General features: G+C 42.8%; 2 protein-coding genes across 2 annotated transcripts in view; both read right to left on the reverse strand.

The window, feature by feature from the left end:
- LOC308671429 (E3 ubiquitin-protein ligase DTX4-like) overlaps positions 1 to 175 on the reverse strand; it is a gene marked incomplete at its 5' end in the record, with an annotated part of 8,507 nt that extends 8,332 nt beyond the window's left edge. The window contains one exon of the mRNA XM_081333604.1: positions 155 to 175. Within this exon, the coding sequence (XP_081189730.1) occupies positions 155 to 175 (21 nt within the window). The remainder of the gene's footprint in view (positions 1 to 154) is intronic.
- Positions 176 to 7,838: 7,663 nt separating this feature from the next.
- The window catches only part of DTX4 (deltex E3 ubiquitin ligase 4), a 36,344-nt gene continuing 24,353 nt past the window's right edge, over positions 7,839 to 19,829 (reverse strand). Inside the window, exons 3-9 of the mRNA XM_081314827.1 lie at positions 19,090 to 19,151; positions 17,808 to 17,969; positions 13,826 to 13,887; positions 12,932 to 13,084; positions 9,942 to 10,103; positions 9,403 to 9,492; positions 7,839 to 8,354 (exon numbers count right to left, since the gene is read on the reverse strand). Of these exons, the coding sequence (XP_081170953.1) occupies positions 8,121 to 8,354; positions 9,403 to 9,492; positions 9,942 to 10,103; positions 12,932 to 13,084; positions 13,826 to 13,887; positions 17,808 to 17,969; positions 19,090 to 19,151 (925 nt within the window). The 3' untranslated portion in view covers positions 7,839 to 8,120. The remainder of the gene's footprint in view (positions 8,355 to 9,402; positions 9,493 to 9,941; positions 10,104 to 12,931; positions 13,085 to 13,825; positions 13,888 to 17,807; positions 17,970 to 19,089; positions 19,152 to 19,829) is intronic.

A 19,829-nucleotide genomic window follows, 5' to 3' on the forward strand; every position in this document is an offset into this window, starting at 1 on the left:
AATGCATATCCTCGTGGGAAGGGTGTTAGAAAAAAGGAGTTTTCAACAATGTCTCAATGAGTCACTCCCCCCACTCCTGGGAGGAAAGTCCAGCTTTTGGACATGGGCCTTTGTGGTGCTCTTGTTGGGCTACTACACAATAACCTATTTTTACCAGCACTTGAGTTACTTTCATTCTTGGTTTTTCCCCCCTTTAAATCACAGTGCTTGTCCTCCTTTTCCCTCCAGTTTTACGAATTGGCCCCTTATTTGCCTGAAAATCACAGCAGGCCACTTAGAAAATCACACATATTTGGTTTATTTAATCCAGCAAAGACAGCATTTTGTATAAAGGAGCTTTAAGGGAGTAGTCAAAGAACCACATCAACCTTCTGAAAGCTTGTTTCTACTGTATTTCATTGTTTATTGCTTAATGTTCTGAGCAGTAAGGAATCCATCATAAAAGGAGACAGAAGATGTAAAAATGTAGCGCTCAAGTTATATAAAATAACCTAAGGTAGAAACTCAGTGAAAAAACATTTTGACAACTAAAATCATATCTAGTGCTTCTAGAATGTCTTTGGATTCAGAAAACAAATGCCGTATCTTGAATATTTATATATATAGCCTATTTATCCTCCCATTCCATGATTCATGTTCACATACCAGTGAAACTCGAAAAATTAGAATATCATGCAAAAGCTCATTTATTTCAGTAATGCAACTTAAAAGGGGAAACTAATATATGAGATAGACTCATTACATGCAAAGCAAGATAGTTCAAGCCGTGATTTGTCATAATTGTGATGATTGTGGAGTATAGCTCATGAAAACCCCAAATCCACAATCTCAGAAAATTAGAATATTACATGCAATCAATAAAACAAGGAGTGTACATAGAACAATATCGGACCTCTGAAAAGTATAAGCATGCATATGTACTCAGTACTTGGTTTGGGCCCCTTTTGCAGCAATTACTGCCTCAATGTGGCGTGGCATGGAAGCTATCAGCCTGTGGCACTGCTGAGGTGTTATGGAAGACCAGGATGCTTCAATAGCGGCCTTCAGCTCTTCTGCATTGTTCGGTCTCATGTCTCTCATCTTTCTCTTGGCAATGCCCCATAGATTCTCTATGGGGTTCAGGTCAGGCGAGTTTGCTGGCCAATCAAGCACAGTAATCCCACGGTCATTGAACCAGGTTTTGCTGCTTTTGGCAGTGTGGGCAGGTGCCAAGTCCTGCTGGAAAATGAAGTCAGCATCCCCATAAAGCTCATCTGCGGAAGGAAGCATGAAGTGCTCCAAAATCTCCTGGTAGACGGCTGCGTTGACCCTGGACTTAATGAAGCACAGTGAACCAACACCAGCAGATGACATGGCTCCCCAAATCAACACAGACTGTGGAAACTTCACACTGGACTTCAAGCATCTTGCAGTGTGTGCCTCTCCATTCTTCCTCCAGACTCTGGGTCCTTGGTTTCCAAATGAGATGCAAAAGTTGCTCTCATCAGAAAAGAGGACTTTGGACCACTGAGCAACAGACCAGGTCTGTTTTTCTTTAGCCCAGGTAAGACGCTTCTGACATTGTTTGTTGTTCAGGAGCGGCTTGACAAAAGGAATACGACATTTGAAGCCCATGTCCAGGATCCGTCTGTGTGTGGTGGCTCTTGACGCACTGACTCCAGCCTCAGTCCACTCCTTGTGAAAGTCCCCAACACTTTTGAATGGCCTTTTCCTGACAATCCTTTCCAGGCTGCGGTCATCCCTGCTGCTTGTGCACCTTTTTCTTCCACACTTTACCCTTCCACATAACTTTCTATTAATGTGCTTTGATACAGCACTTTGGGAACATCCAACTTCTTTTGCAATTACCTTTTGAGGCTTTCCCTCCTTATGGAGGGTGTCAATGATGGTTTTCTGCACAACTGTCAGGTCAGCAGTCTTCCCCATGATTGTGATTCCTACTGAACCAGACTGAGAGACCATTTAAAGGCTCAGGAACCCTTTGCAGGTATTATGGCTTAATTAGCTGATTAGAGTGGGACACTTTGAGCCTAGAATATTGCACCTTTTCACAATATTCTAATTTTCTGAGATTGTGAATTTGGGGTTTTCATGAGCTGTAAGCCATAATCATCACAATTATGACAAATCACGGCTTGAACTATCTTGCTTTGCATGTAATGAGTCTATCTCATATATTACCGTATATACTTGAGTATAAGCCGAATTTTTCAGCCCACTTTTTGGGCTGAAAAATTCCACTTCGGCTTATACTCCAGTCAACAAAAAAACTTACCGAGGACTTGTGCGCGGCCGAGGCTTTGGTGCTTCCGGGATCGTGAGCACCTCTCCCAAGCCACCGCCGTCCGAGACCTGCAGGTCTCCGTTCCTCCGCGCCCTGCCTGCCTGCTTCTTTCAGCTGTCTGCCCATCAGCTGTCCATAGGGATGCTGCAAAGCTCTCCTTCTCTAGGCCTTGGACTCCCTCCTGGCTGAAGAGTAGATGAACCAAGCCAGCAAGGAGACAAAATGTTTCTGCAGCTGTTTTTCCTCTGAATTTTTTTTTTGTTTTTTTTTTAAAGTAATCTCCGAAGGTTATGCCAGAAAATGGAGGACGCTGGGTCTTTGCAAGCTTTAGCTGTCCGCCTGGCTGCCTGAAGGCTGCCCTTTTCAGGCAGTCTGACAGACAGCTAAAACTTGCAAAGACCCAGCGTCCTCCATTTTCTGGCACAACTTTTAGGGATTTATTATTATTATTCCTACTACTACTATTACTACTACTACTACTTCAGGAGTAAAAAGTTGCAGAAAAAAATTCTCTCCTTACTAGCTTAGTTCCTCTACTCTTCCATCTGGAGCCAAGGTAAGATTTTAAAAAGGGATATTGGTTGGAAGGCAGAGGGAGAGTTTAGTTTTAGCATCTAAAAAAAGGGGGGGGGGAATCAGCGAGTACATCCCAACCAGCTTTTTATGTTTTTGTTATTGAAGAAATATGGGGGAGGGGGAGGGGTTCTGGGGTGGGTTGGGGAGGGGATAATATTGTAACTTCAATAAAAATTTTCAATAAAAAAAAAGAAATATGGCTTTCTGGGGGAAGGTGGGGAGGGCGTTAAGGAAGGAAAGGGTTTTTGGAAGCTCGTCCTGAAGCTGCCTTTTGTGCAAGGGGCCTTTTCTCAAAGCCTAGAGAGGCAGCTTTGTTGCCTCCCCGTAGACAGCTGATGGGCGAACACCAAAAGCTCCAAAAGGCTAGGGAACTAGTCCCAGAACACCTTGGTAGGAGGAAGGGCAGAGGCAGAATTGGGAAAGAGGTAAGACAGGGTTTTCCTTCCCAGATGTTTCTCTTTGGCAAGACAGCCAGCTGTGCTGAAGCCCAGTATCTGGGGGTGGGGGAGACCTGAGGCAGGCGGGCTGGTGCTTGCATTAGGCCTCCCAGGATCTCCCCCACCCTCAATTAATGACCAGTGCACTCTTTAATGAATGCACTGAGGAGAATACGTATGGCTGGTCATTACTTGAGGCAGTTCATTTAACATTATTTAATGGCAGTCTCCATTAGGGTCACAACCTGAAGACTATCTGTGCAATACTTATCAACAGAATGTGTGGCTGGTACAGTCTATGACATATCTGTTTTTCCCCCTCCTAAGCTTATACAAAAGCTAACAGATGTAGCAGAAGAATGCCAAAGCAATCAACTAAAGAAGTTGAAAGAGATTTGTGAAAGGTAAAAACTACTTAACAATTCTTTTGACTACCATTCTAGATGTACTTGGAGGGGAATAATCCCCTGTCAGGACAGAGGGAGTCACTTCTGGGTGAATGTGTATAGTGAGACCTGGGGAGGTTTGGGGAGGCGCCCAAACCTCCCCAAACTTCGGCAGGAGGAACGGAGACCTGGGGAGGTTTGGGGAGGCGCCCAAACCTCCCCAAACTTCGGCAGGAGGAACGGAGACCTGGGGAGGTTTGGGGAGGCGCCCAAACCTCCCCAAACGTCGGCAGGTCTGCGCGGAGGAACGGAGACCTGCCGACGTTTGGGGAGGTTTGGGGAGGTGCGCGCGTACCTCCCCAAACCTCCCCAAACTTCGGCAGGTCTCCGGACGGCGGCGGCTTGGGAGAGGTGCGCGCGATCCTGGAAGTACCGAAGCCTCGGCCGCGCGCAAGTCCTCGGTAAGCTCCGGGCGGTCACTTGCTTCGCGTCTCCTGAGGGAAGGGGGGGCGACTGGAACGGGCGTGTTTCCTCGCCTGCTGGGCGCCGCGATTTGCCCGGGGAACGCGCGGGCCCCGAATGGCAGCGTGGAGTGAGGAAGCGGACAGCCAGGGCTTCCCCGAGAGCCACGGCCACACAGGGTATTCCTGTGTATTCAGGCTTGCAAAATGGCGGATCGAGCCTCTGCTGGCGGCAGAGGCTTGCAGAGCGCGGATCCAGCCTCCGAGGCATGCAGAACGGCGGATCGGCTTATACTCGAGTCAACAACTTTTCCCAGTTTTTGGGGGTGAAATTGGGGGTCTCGGCTTATACTCGAGTCGGCTTATACTCAAGTATATACGGTAGTTTCCCCTTTTAAGTTGCATTACTGAAATAAATGAACTTTTGCACGATATTCTAATTTTTTGAGTTTCACCTGTAATATTCATAGAATAATTTAGTAATGGGGATCATGACAGAATTTTAAAAAACAGGAATTTAGTCTCTAGAGGATCATGGAGAGGAATGAACAGCTGTAAAGTTGTTCTTGAATTTGAAACCCCAAAACGGCCCCACACTGTTTTTTTTCTGAATTTTCACAGATAACATTAATTTCTGATATTTTTGGATCCTTGGCAAACAGAGAAAGGAGCTCCTGGCTCCCAGCAATAATTAAAGCTAATGTAGTAAGAACAACAACTGTGTGGCTGCCTGGCATATTGTGTTCTTGTGAAGGAAGCAAATAGAATGTAATATAATTCCAAGTTGTATGAAATGCCTTAAAAGATATTTAAAAAAGCAAAAGTAAACAAAAATTCAAGCCAGCCTCTTTTGATCTGGTACCTCAGTTGGATTTTGTTTGTATATGACCCAGTTCTGGCCAACCTTTGATACTGTAATCACTGCACAAGAGACAAATGCTCTGCAAGCCCAGATTTCTCCAGCATTACAACTTTAGCTTGAGGAGAAAGAGGTGCTTTAATTCCTGCTAATTGTGCAGTAACGGAAAAACTCAGGAAAGCCTTATACAATCCTGGACAATGAACTTCTCTATAAATACGTTCCAAGTTTATTTATAACTCAATTGATTTTTGTTTTTTTCTCATTCCCATCATTTTCTGACATTGAAATGGGACATTTTGGTTTATCCCCAAATGATTGTATTCTACTACACAGTTTAGGACTGCTCGGTTGCTAATTGTAGTAAACAACTGTTGTTGGTTTCTCCTTGAACAGATTCTCCAACATTTATTGTGATTGAAAAAATGCCCCCCTCAGCCCGCCCCTCCCCCCCCGCCCAGTGCTCCAGGCAGATAAAATGTACACATTCACTTTTGAAACCAAAGAAAAAATAAACAACAGACAGAAGCACAGACTTAGAAAAGACAAACACAAAACATTATTCAAACTGGCAGTGGTATTTTCCTTTTATTGTTACACCCCAAGGGTGCCATCCTCAAGCAACGCAACAAACTAAGAGACGGGCAAAACGCACCGTTCACAAACAACAAACAATATACAATATGGCTCCCATATCCCGCCCTCCCACTCCCTATCCCACTACCAGCGCCCACACAATCTGCTTTGGGACTCCAAAATTGGAAACCAAAAACTATCATTCCTGATAAGAATGTTTCATCAGGTTGCTTATTCCCTACAATGCAATTTAAAAAAAAAATCTGGAGAGTTGAAAGAAGAAACCAGTCAGCCCAAACAATACAAAAGAAAAAAGCGAATTTACTCCCTTCCATTGGGAGATGCATCTGATGACAGGAAAATGTTCTTCCCAATGTTCTTCCCTTATCTTGGAGATTAAGTTACATATGAGGGAATGCCATGGTTATAGTGGAAATTTGGTGCAAGAGAGAGGTATGAAGAAACCTTGAAAGGGAAATTTGTTATTCTTGTCTTATTCTAAGACAAGATGTATGAAACTGCAAATCCCGCTGGGAAATGCCCTATTCATTTATTCACTGCAAAAGGGATTTCAGTGTATGATGGATGCTTCCGAACTATTGATAGCCCTTTTTTACTATTACTATGGTGAAGATTTAAGAACTTAATGTTAGGAGAAGAGAACTGGGAAAAGAACAAGCAGGATATGGTTTTAACTTCTGTATCAGGGTACCCCAAAAGAGGAGACCAATACATACTTTCACTTTTCCAAAGAAATCAAGCATATATGAGTGTGTTTCCAACTTCTTGGGAAAAAATACCAATAAAAATGAGAACTTTGGGAGCTCCTAAATATTTACACGCTGCAGTCTTATCCTCGTGTGACCTCTGTGCTCTTACATATATCTACTGTTACCCACTTGGATAAACATATGAGCAGCTCCACAAAGAAGCTCATTTCTTTTATGCTTTCACCTGAGCCTACTTCACTGGCTGAGATCTTTATAGTGCCTCAAGACTAATGGAAATGAATGAGGTAAGGAGTGAGGGATACGCAAATCAAATATACATAGGTATACATATAGATCTATTGATAACAGTATTCATATCCTGCCTGGCCCAATCACCAAACTCATGCTTTTAACCCTGGCATAGCCCTTTGAAAATGGTGGGGTGGGGATCTTATTTTAATACTATGGTAATCATTAGCAATGGCAGTTCTTAGCCTCCAGGTCTAACTGTAAGTACCACTGTGTTACACGTTCCACCCTCAAAAGTCGCTTTCTCATTCATTACAAATACATACATACATACACCCACACACAATATATGTGACAAATCCCCCAAACATGAGGTAAATAAATTCAAATCAGTATCCGGGGACTCCCCCATAGAGAAGGTTCAAAGAACCCACCATGAACTGAGGGGACAAAGACAGGAAGCGTCTTTCCCTCACTGCCCCCTCATCTGTGTTGATTCTAACCCTCAACAGAAACGGATCAGACGTAGGACAACCTCCCCAATGATGCAATTCACAAACAAAACTGGGACATACAGCTCAGCATTGATCTGGAAAGTCAGTCGATGCGATCTGACCCAGAGGGCTAGTCGGCACTGCAGCCAAAGCCCAGGTGGATCCAGCACACCTAGCTACAAGACCAAAAACAAGGCTTGACTTTGGAGACTGGCATAACCCAAGAGATTTACTGCCCCTGTTTCACATTCCGTTCAAATACTAACTGCAATTAATTCATTCTGTCCTCATCCACTCTGAAGTGGGCCGCAGAGTTTTGGCATGCATTGACCCAGTTTGGAATGCATTCAAGAGAACGAATTTCCAATCTACTCCACTAAAGAGCAATAAGCAGGCCTCCTGCTCAACTACCTTGGATGGGAACTATAGACGCAGCCTCTCAACAAAGGAAGCTGGCAGGGAGTGAAGTACTAGACTGGCAAACAGTATATATCATGACTCGCACTGAGCCTATGACACGAAAGCAGCAGAGACATGACAACATGGAACCAGGCACCTAGCTGGGTAAGAAAGAAGGAAAAAAACATGAGAGGGCTGCTTTCAATCTTCTGCACCTCTGAAACAAAGCCGTATTTTTTGACTTGCACATGATTCTGCCATTCCAAGCTGTCTGCTCCCCACAGCAATCCCTCACTGTTCATGGACAGAAGATGCTACCGCATCCCAGAGAGGGCCAAAACCCGGTTTTTGAGATACGAAGCTAAAATAGCTATGGGTACTAAGGTTAATATAACCTCAGGCCTCAACAGGACACTCCTCCTCATGCTGAAGAGGAACACAAAAACCTTCCCAGGTTTGCTTTTTATACGTCAGGTGCTGTGGGCCGCATAGGAGAATGGGCTGGGAGTCCCTCATTTAAGCAAGCCCACTGCTGCATAGCCACAGCTGAGCCTTTTAAGAGGCCTGCAGCAGGAAGATGAGAGGGCAGAGCAGGCACAATGGAAGAGGGAGGAGCTTGACCCATGCACAAGCTGCTATACTTGTCGCTCCTCCCTTGGACAAAGTCCGTCCCCTTTCCTCTTACACTTTCAGTCCTTCTCCTGCATCATACTCTCCTCTGTAATGCCCTGAACTGCCAGCTCAGCAAGTACATTGTCTAGGTAGTTGGGATCAGGGTAGCCGTGGCCCGTGAGATTGGACCCAAATTCCGTCTTGTGGTGAATCTCATTCCAAATGACTGTATCCGATTCCCCAGTGGTGCTTGAAGTGCCTATGGCAAAGATCAGCCTTCGATCCCAGGCCACCAACAGCAGTTTCAGCACCTGCCAGAGGAAATGGACAAATATTAGAAGAGTTGGGTATCCAAATGGGAAGGGCCTTAGATCAGAGGTCCCCAACCTTTTGGGCATCAGGGACCGGTTCGGTGGAGAGAGGTTTTTCCGTGGACTGGAAGGTGAGTGGTTTCGTGTGCTGCCTGCATCTCGTGGATGGGGCTTTGTTTGTTTGTGCAGCCCAGTTGCTGGCATGCCATGGCCCGGTACTGGTCCACTGACTTGGGGTTGGGGACCCCTGGCTTAGCTCACACAAGCAAAATCACTTCTATTTTTTTTTCTACTGATGTTCTTGCAAAGATTTGGATTCTGATGCAAATCTACCCAAAGGATATGGATAAATTCCACAAGTACATTTGTACAATTGAGGTAACATTACGCGCACTAATAGAGGCTCCAACGCATTTACTGCTTCAAACTTTCTTCCAGTATTTTACACAGAAAGGAGGGGTTTTTTCCCCTCTTCCAAAAGGGGAATACTGCTGATAACATCAAGCACATTGAAAGGAGCATTCAATAGGGAAGATGTTGGATTAAGATCAAGGAGACCATGATATTTACGGACTGGCTTTGAATTATTTACTCTCTCTTATTTTGAGGATAAAATTGGGAAGGCTACGGAGAAGAAAAAGAATCCCATATGACTCCCTGAGCAATAATAGGAAAGGAACATGAGTGAAACTACAAGCCAACTCTCCCTAGGCAAATTGGATCCTCTTCTCCAATGCTAAGAAATAATTACTCTCAGTTGTGCGGGGAAGGGGGATACATGTGAGCAAAGGGTTGAACTGCAATTTCCATCACCTTCAACTACTCCATTGGTTAGAAACAACTAGAATACTGCAACCCTTCTTTTCTTTCTAGGCCTCTGTTTCCTTCACAGAATCCAAAGCAACATAAGCTACCGTTGTGTAAGTTGCTCAGAAGAAACCCTGTCAATGACAAACTTGTGCCCTAGACAGAATACACTGTTTTTGGCCACTAGATCTGTTCCAGAGACACATTTTTATATTTATTATAATATTAAGGTGCATTCTACCTTTCTGCCTCTTTCACTGTCTGGGAGGTAGCAGTGTCGAGGAAAACCCCGGGCAGTGAAACTCTTCCCAGGACTCGGATGCTCTGGTCCCTAGAAAGAACAGGAAATAATTATTACTTCTAGGTAAAAGACAATGCACATCCAACTGAGGCAACTATCATACAAATTAACTAAAATCTCTCTTTAGATGTGTCTAAAGAAAATTCAGCCTCAGCAGAAGAGGGCACTACCTCATTGAGACTGCAAGGGCTGAGAACTGAGTTGGCTTGGGATGGACTGGAGACTTCTAATCAATGCTTCGGCTAGTCTAAGAAACCAAAATCATCTTGGAAGAAGCTAATGGTTTCTATACTGCTTCCCAGAAAACTGAAAGATATTAGCATGAGGTCACCAGAAGAAGTTTGAAGGAGGCTTCACTTTTTACAGAAGGTTTACAGGAGGATAAAAAAAAACCTAGCTAAAATCTAAATACTCCATTGCCCACTATGGTCTTAGTTGCAAATACACTCCTCTTAAGACCCCTACCTAGGAATTCTCACCTGTATTCCTGGTGGAATGTTGTAGATTATTCGGATAGTCTTACAGTCAAGATGTCCCGGCAGTGAATGCGGGATGAGGTGATATTCCATTTTTCCAGGAGGCTGGGTGCCAGTCTTCACCCCATAGATGGTTTTGCAGGTTGGACACTGCAAACTCCCATCCTAAAAGAAAAGAATGTAAACAATAACACCAGCACAGAATAATAATAATAATAAAAAACCATCAAGATGATATTAAGTAATTATGCTACAAACACTGTAAAACAACTTAAGTGGTAAAGGAGTAACAGATAAGATCTCACTGTCCAGAATGCTTCATAACGTCATACATCCTCAAATTAAAAACAAAAACAAAACAGAAGTAGATTAAGGAAGATTGAAGACAAGGTCTCTCCTCTCTTAATTTGCATATTTAGCCCCTCTAAGCATTTTATTCAAACCACATATGTTAAGTTCTTCCAACCATAGTTTGCAGTTTTAAGCATAGAGTCAAGTTATCTTTGGAAATGTAGCACGAGAATATTTATTACTTTTAATAAGCAGTATGAGAACTGAATTTTTAAAAGGAGAGAAAAGATGTTACTTCAATAGTTAAGTCCACAATTTTATCACAGGTTCAGCAATGTTTTGAACTCAGCTGACAAGGAAAGCCTCTTTATTAGCCCAGGGAACAGCAGTGAACCTGCTAAAGCACTGGAAATACTATTAAATGGAGACTCAGAGACGGGTGTTTTTCTGTCCATGGACCCCAAATGGCAGCTGGTGAATTCTGCACTTTCAATTTAATTCTGAGTCAGGAAAAAACCAGACTCTTCCATTAAATTATCAGTATTTGCCTTTGATTTGAGTAAATTATTGACTAGGCTCACTACAATAGATCTTAGCAGCAAACAAGCAAAAGCCATAATTTGATTCTTTTTCTAATTTGTTCCTCTTAAAATAAGATAAACCTTGTCACTTTTTTTTGCAAACACATGGCACACATTAAAAATGAAATTCCGATGCCTGCTCTCAATATGTGTGTGTGTGTATACACATACATGCATACACACAGACACATATATACATAAATATATTATCCAAAAATAAAATACATTTTTAATTTTAGTGTCCACAACCGTAGTATCTGTAATTATTCCCAACAAGAAGAGTTGCGGACAAAACTTTATCCTTTGCTTGAAAATCTTGGACACTAAGCTGATGTTGAATTTAATCACGGCAGCAAGACTTTTAATAGGTCAGTATTGGAAGAAAGAGGAACTGCCGACTATAGAAGAATGGACTTTAAAGGTTTCCGACCTGGCAGAGATGGCAAAGATCTCGGCTTACTTGAAAGATCACTCGCAAGAACGTTATATTATGGAATGGAGAAAATGGGTTGAGTATATCCAGAACAAATATAGGGTTAAGAAGTTTCATGTAGCATTTGAATAAGTCTTCCTTCGCTTTTTCTTTCTTTATTTCCTTTTTTCCTTTCTTTTTTCTTTTCTATATATATTTAATATCATTAAGATTTGTATTATCCTGTATAAGCTAGAGAGTGATGGATTTTAGAGTTTATGGTTGTTAGTATATGGTTGTTTGATTGTTTTTCTTTTCTATACCTTGTATTTAGCTCTGGGAAGTCGGGGGGGGGGGAGGGGGGGAGGGGTAGGGAGGGAGGGAGAGGGGAGGGGCAGGGGGGACTGTTAAAGATAAACTGTATGTTAAAACTTTTCAATAAAAAAAAATACATTTTTAATTTTAATTTTTAATCAAGAATAAAATAAGTCCAGGTCTGTGGTTTGCAGGATACATTATACTATGGCCAAAACAAAATAGGTTTAATGTGACACGTGATCCAACCCCCACGTATACGTGCTCAAAAACTGTGGTCTGATTGAAAGCACATCTGTAAAGGTATTGGGTGTGTGTGTTGTTTTGTTTTCTTAGTTAAGAGTTTATTTTTATTAATGCTTGTATTCCTGTACAAGCATTAGAAATGATCAAGAAAGATTTGGAAAGGTAGTTTAACAGGTATGACCCCCCGAGGTAGCAAGCAAAAGACAGATAACAGGGCATTAAAAAAGTCAGGCCTTGTAAATGGAGCAATCTTTTAGTACTTTATTGTAGAGAAGGAATGTAGATACAGGGTGAAAGCAAAACTAAGGCACCAGCCTCAAGATCTGAATTTATGTGATTATTTTATTGTTAATATAGAATTTTGTGGGAGAGGGGTTGTCCTCTCTAGGCAAATGCAATTAATTACTCCTGACTGATAATGTATATTTTTCTCTACAATCCTTTGCAAATCTGTATTTGGCTGGGACTACAGTGATCACTGTTTCAGAGTATTTTAATAAAAAAAAACCAATTTGCTTTGGATCTGTATTGCTTTGGTTCATTTTCCCATGGATAACTTTTTTCCATGACAACAGAAACAGAGGCTTTTTCATCCAATGCATTAATAATGAGATTTTTAGACTGATGTGCCATCACAGAATCATAACTCAGTAAGAGGGGAAATCAAAATACTATTTAAGAGATGGTGATCATTAGAATTTCTAAGCATGGGGAAATACGGCCATCTGTGTGATCTTAGCCAATTCAGGGAACCAATACGTATTATACCTCTGTTGTTTTCTCAGTTAAAATACAGTAAAAATCAACAATACAATTAAATATGAGCAGCACAAAGACTTTTCATACAGCATGTGCAACATTTCCTAGAGGAAGTCAAATAAATGATGATATGTATTTCCCCTACAGCTTATGGATATAACAAATTGGATGTGTTGAAGCTCCAACTTGTCCCTTGTGACTTCCTCCACTTTAAATGCAGAACAAAACACCATGAATGGCATGAAATCACAGTATCCCCCAAGAGACCTTTATTTTTAAATATGAAGACTGCTAGCTATTCAGCCTTGAATAAGGTTCATGATTTACCCAGTGTTTCCCCAGAGAATAGCAATACACCACAACTCTGCCTTCCTATCCCAGGAACACACCTTATTTCCATTGTTATACATGGCCACAAGGCAATGGAGGTGATACATGTGACCACATTTGGACAGTTTGCCCACCAATTCTGGCTTGACGACTGGTTGAGGCCCTTTGTAGCCTGAGGGAGCAGAGAGGCGTTCCATGCAAATAGTACAGTCCTGAAGAGAAGCGGGAAATTGTTAGGTGAGAAAGCATCAGAATCTTGGTCTACAGCAGTGTTTCTCAACCTTGATAACTTGAAGATGTGTGGACTTCAACTCCCAGAATTCTCCAGCCACTATGATGGCTGAGGAATTCTGGGAGTTGAAGTCCACAAGTCAGAAAAGGGCCAAGTTTGAAGACCCCTGATCTAAAGGAAGCATATCTGCCACTGCCATCCCCAACATTAAAATAAGAGGAAGCTACCCGTAGCAGTGAGGATATTGAATTGATCATCTAATTCAATATTATCTGCCTGATCTGAAGTGGTTCTACTCTTCTCAGTCTCAGCAAAATTCCTCTAAACATTTTGGCCTTCCCTGCATCTTCACTGTAAACCAAGGACAAACCGGGTTTCTCTGTATTTTATTAACCAAGCGTAATGGCTTCATGTTATGTGTGAATACAGTTAATGGTGGGTTCAAATCACACACTATACAAAGACCAAATTCACTGTGCTTAAGCTTAGTGCAATATAAATTTCGCCACTTTGGTATTCTGAGGAAACACCCACCAAAGAAATAAGCTACACAGCAATAGATAGTTAATCAGCATATTGTACCACTAATAGTTACAGTTTAATTTTTGCCCTGAAATCTGCATACTAAGCATATTGCTTCTGCATCAACAAATATTTCACTACCCTTGGCTTCACTACCCTTGCGGAAATAGATGCCCTATATAGAGAAAACCAGACTTACCTCATCTGGAGGATGGCGTACCTTCTGCAGGTATTTTTTCAAGACTTCCTCTGTAGTTTTACCTAGACATCAAAACGAGAGAAGCAAACTGAACACCTCTTTCCTGATAGCCATCAAGAGAACGGAAGACATGGCAGGAAATGGAAACGCAGGGAGGAAGGGAGCAAAGCTTCCTAGTGCTTTGTTACAAGTTTTGAGAGAACTACAAAAGAGAGAGAGAGGGAGGGAGGGAGGGAGAGAGGGAGGGAGGGGGAGAAGAAGAGGGAGAGGGAGAGAGCAAATGCCATTCTGCAGTTTTGTGGAGCCTGGTTTTCTCCCCGGGCCTTTGGTGTTAATATAGGTAGGCCTTGACTTATAATCACAACTGATCCAAATTTTCTGCTGCTAAACGAGATAGTTTAGCATATACATAGAACGAAGGCTACTGCTAAGCTTGTAAGCCGCCCTGAGTCTTCGGAGAAGGGCGGGATATAAATGGAATTAAAATTAAAAAATAAAATTAAATAGTTGTTAAACAAGTTTTGACCCGTTTTATGACCTTTCTTGCCACCTTTCTGCAGTTGTTAAGTTAATAACATGGGCATTAAGCGGTTCTGGCTTCCCCATTATCTTTGCTTGTCGGAAGGTGGCAAAAGGTGATCACATGATTCTAGGACACTGCAGCAATCGTAGATAAGAGCCAGCTGCCAAGCCTCTGAATTTTGATCACGTGACCACGTGGATGCTGCAACAGTCATAAGTGTGAAAAATGATCATAAGTCACTTTTTTCAGTGCCCTTGTAACTTCAAATGGTCACTAAATGAATGGTCGTAAGTTGCAGATTACCTGTACTGGATCAATTCAGATGTTACTAAGTCGGTGTGTGAAACATAACCGTAGTCTGCCCAGACATTCAAACTATCAACTAATATTTCTGAGTAGCAAACCAGAATCAGAAGCTATGCCTGAAGTATATTGCATACCACCTTACTCTAAACTATGATACTAGGCAATCTTCTTCTTCCAGGTCAAAAGCACTTTGATGCACAACACCCAGTTGAAGGCTCCTTTCCTGTCCCATGAAGTTACTCACTGAAGTGGTACCCATTTATCTACTCACGGTCACCCACTTTCAAACTGCTGGATTGACAGGAGCTGGAGCATGTGACTGGCGCTCATCCTGCCCTATGGCAGCAATGGGTCTTGAACACAAGCCTGCTAATTGTCAGCCCAGCATCCTAACCTTGTGCACCACCACACTCTTGTACTATGAACGTTCTCATCAGTGAATGTTAACTGAAGGTGCATCCCACTGTAAGCCTGCATGATACATAGAGGCAGGCTAAGTAGAAAGAAAATACAAACAGTCATAAAACCTTTGCTGAGGGCTTCTTAATTAAGCTTCCCAATAATCTAAGCTGCCTACAGCTCTGCTTTTGCTTTGAACTGCCATGGTGGCAGGGTTCAGAACGAACGTGCTTGTTTTAATCTTAAATAGGCTAACAACCATGTGTACACCTCTAAAAAATTAAGAAACAACAACAATAAGAATGGATTTTAAATCATCATGCCAACTTGCTCAGAGTCCGCAGTGAGTCAAAATTTACACCCTTCCCACGTATGGGAGAGCCAGTTTGTCTCTCCTTGTGATGTTGTAATATTCTTGAATGTGCCTCCAGATGAAAGGTGGCGGCAAACCAAAGTCAGACTAAGCAGTTCCAAGTCTCACTCCTGTATATGATGGCCCTTGTCCTTCTAGCTTCCCTCCTGCTTTCAGGAGTATAATTTTATGAAGGAGTATACAATACTCATAACCTTTGTGTGCAGCTGCACAGATGGATGAGTGATTGAATTCTGCACTGAGGAGATAGCAAAGCTTATAGAAGAATCTCTTACTCAGTGCCCTGAGGAAAATGTGCCTTTGTCTTCAGTACATAAACAAACAGAGACTACAACAGATTAATCTGACAAAAAATTTAACCCTTATCCTGTCTTAAGAACAGGAAATATCTTGGGGCAGAGCACAGACGATGGAATCCCATTATAACAGGGGTGTCGAACTGCCGGCCCGTGGGCCGGACACGTCATCGGGAAGACACGCCCACCCCATTGCCGGCAATGGCGAAAAAGCTCCAATACGTTGCACGACATCACATGACGTCACAAGTTTGACACGTCTGCCGTAGAACAGGGGGGACATGTGATTCTTTCATGATTATGTTTTTGCTCACTTCTTTTTTCTGGATATGAGGGAGCATCTCATAGGTGGAACTACATCACCTAATTAGTCAGGGCCACAATTTCTCACTTTTTACATTCTTCTCCAGCATCTGGGAAGAATTCTAACCTGACCAAGATTATTGCAGGCATGAGCAACTTAAACAACTCTCAAGAGTTGCCTCAACTCTCTGTAGCCTTCAAAGCACTCTCCAACCACAGCAGCTGAAAACTGGTCTGCTATTTGAGGCACAAAATAATGCTGATGGAGTGAAGCAGAAGCCAAAAATAGATTTAGCAGTTAAAAACCAAAGAAAAACCCCAAAATCTGGGAAAACAACCAGAAAAATGTGGCTCTAACTACATGTGCCACATCTCTCCACTTGTTTTATATCAGTCTACCCTTCCCCCATCCCAAGCTCTTCTTCTCTAACAAAGTATTATATGGACACCGGCTACTGAAAGGTTGCTCACCCATAGCTTTACAATATTAAAGGACAGTACTATTGTACATTACTCCTCCAAAAGGTGAGACACTGTATCACGGGCTTCATTATTCTGTTATCAAATGATATGAATCAAAGGTGGAACTTGAGTTGCATAATACCTACACATTACCCGCCTCTATTCACCCTTATCCCTGATGTATGCAATTCTCTAGATGCTTGATGAGACAACCGTGCTCTGTATGTGCTCCCTTGAGAAAGATGGAAGGAAAGCAAAGAACAGGATTACTGGCAGCAAAGTGACAAGAATCAATTACAGCAGTGATGGAAAATCTGAAGGGCCAAGCTGGGGACAAATCATCCCGAAGAAGGTCTAGCTACGTGATTGCTCAGGGTGGATAAAAAAGGCACTCACACAACTGACAGCAGACTACAGTGCAAAAGTTAAGCTTCAGCTCTTTATCATGAAAGGAGCAGGATAAGTATATCTGCCCTTGTGGCATTTTAACAAGGCTGGTGGTGAACTCACGCGCTCACTCTAATGACTGTGATTCCGTGTTCACAACAGGCTTCTAAACATCTCTTTTATTCCACTGTCACCTGGAAGTAAGGCTTGCTATTTGTCAAGCAGATGGGATGGACCTTGGAGAAAGGACAATTTAAAAAGGAAAAGCCACATACCAGAGAGTGTGTGAAATACATCATGCTCACTACAGCTGGCTGGGAAAGGATGAGGCAGTGGCGGATGTGTTCTGCTGGGAACATGTGTTAGGTAATGTAGAAGAGTGCTCTGGAAGGACACCGGTTGGATATCTGCCACTGTCCAACCATCAACGGGTACAGCCACGTGTGTGGATGGGGTAGCAAAATGGAAGTGGGGAGGGGGCAGCGCAGGGAGAACAAAACTCTTTAGAACGAAGTCTGAGTGATAGTTACAAGAAACCAGGAGAGAAGAGAAGGAAGAAAGGTGCGTAGACTGAGGCCTGCAAAGAGAGGAATATACTGTCACCCTCCAGAAGTAGCCAGCCAAAAATAATACCTGATATCCCTCTGCCAAAAGTCATCAGCAGCCAGGGACACACTCAGGCAGAAAAGGAAGATGCAGGTGTTTAGCCAACAAGCTTAACCTGCATTTTTTCCCCCAAGGTACAGCTGGCGCCTCAAACTATCTTTCACAGTTTCTAACTTCAGTCAGCACAAAATCTGGTTTGGTGTGATGTCCAAGTTACAATGCACATTCTCTTTATGGGTTTGCATATTTTGGACACTCGCCCCTTCCAGTTATGCCGTTCTAACGAGGTGAAGCAGTAGGAAGAAGCTGAGAAGCTCTTGTTCTTACCTTTCTTGGTCTGCTTTTTGGTAGTCTTACGGCAGGTATTGGCGATGCCAGGGATGGATTTAATGTCACTCTTGCTGACAGGAGGAGGGTGCAGAACCAGCTTTGGAGGGCGAGTCAGACAGACTGGGAGCCCTGCAGCACTCATAAGTATCCCTGTGATTCCTGACAGAAGAGGAAGAGAGCACAAGCATTTATAAACAGCCTCTTTCTTGCTTTATTTCTGTTTTACACTTATGGGCTAGGATCTTGTTTCATCTGTGCGGTTATTGCCCATTTATACAGGGTTATGTACGTGGTGGCTCAGTGGGTTAGGACGCTGAGCTTGTCGATCAGAAGGTCGGCAGTTTGGCGGGTCGAATCCCGAGTGCCGCGTAACAGAGGGAGTGCCTGTTCTTCGTCCCAGCTTCTGCCAACCTAGCAGTTCGAAAGCACGTAAAAATGCAAGTAGAAAAATAGGGACCACTACGGTGGGAAGGTAACAGCGTTCCGTGCGCCTTTGGCGTCTAGTCATGCCGGCCACATGACCACGGAGACGTCCTCAGACAAGCACTGGCTCTTCGGCTTTGAAACGGAGATGAGCACCGGCCCCTAGAGTCGGAAACGACTAGCACGCTTGTGCGGGGGAACCTTTACCTTTACCTTTACAGGGTTAGCAAACGGGCTCTTTGCCGGTTCCAATTTTTATAAAGCTTTAAAGAAAATCAGAAAACTAGACAAGCCATTTACAATGTCATATCCTCTTCATATGTTTGAGTAATATGCCATGCTGGTCTCAGGGTTTGGGAATTCAACTTATTTGAAAGGCATTAATGTTGAGGTTTTTAAAATTCAAACTTCTAAAACGTGCACAATCATTCTCACACATAGTTAAAATGAGCATTTTTTTTTCTTTCAAAGTTCCACTTCCTCCCTATGGCACGTGTACAGTATACTAGTTTTCCCAAAATTCTACCTTTTAGATGTGTTGCGCTGTGTGTCTCTATCTATCCCCAAGCAACATGGGCATTGAACATCCCATCTTGTAGAACATCACCATCACCTTCCTTTATCTGTTCCTCAACACAACTTGTATCTTCATTCATGTACTGCTCAATGTTCCTCTTCCACTTTTTGAATGAATACAAAGAATTGGCTCCTCCCCCCCCCCCCGCCGCCCAATTCTTGGGAAAACCCTGCTGAAGTCAGGGTTTCAAAATGCCTTCCTGCTTAAGGGTCCCTTGCTTAGGTCAATCAAGAGCTATTAATGGTAATTCTGATCCCACCAGATTTTTGGTTCTCTTACCTGCTAGGGCAGGGTTGACTGGGCTTGAGCCATTGAGGTTTTTTACAGGAACTGTAGGGACTCTGTGATAGAATAAAACACAGGTTATTAGAGATGGCTGGAAAATGAACCTGCATCTCTGTAAAAGCAGGAGTCTCTAAGAACTAAGCATACATGGGAAGAAAACTGTGAACAAACATCAAAGCAAATCTGGGATTCTCTGAAGGATGGAGCTGGTGATGGAGTATGAGAACAGAGAGGAATCCACTGTATCTTATATATGCTATATGGAGGAGGGAGAGCAGTTTCTGTATATTCTTTGATCCTTGGACTTTTTTCTTTAACATCCTAAAAGGTATCAAGTCTAGACCAATCTAGCATGGCAGATTACAACTCTGCCTTTGGTTGCTAGCAGCCTGAGGCACAAACACTTTTCCTTGTTGAGCTAGGAGACCCAGTCTGAGAAAGATAAACAAGCAAATGGAACTTGAAAGAAGGGTAGGTAACAGAGGCATAAGGACTGGTTTGGTCAATAGGCAAATCAGTGGTTTGTGATAGGCATGTTATTCCTTAAAGGCATGTGTGCCCAGGGATTGAGAAGATGGTTAGATGTATACGGATAGCCTTATTCCAGTCATGATCATCTACCTGCCCAAATGAATTACAGGATGTCTTGTAGGGACTGGCAGGCCATGGGAACAATAGGAAACAATCTTTTTTAGAAAATATTTTCAGGATACTTCTTCCTTCTATTTTTAATA

The sequence above is a fragment of the Vipera berus genome (assembly GCF_964194415.1).
Source record: "Vipera berus genome assembly, chromosome: 1".
NCBI lineage: Eukaryota > Metazoa > Chordata > Lepidosauria > Squamata > Viperidae > Vipera > Vipera berus.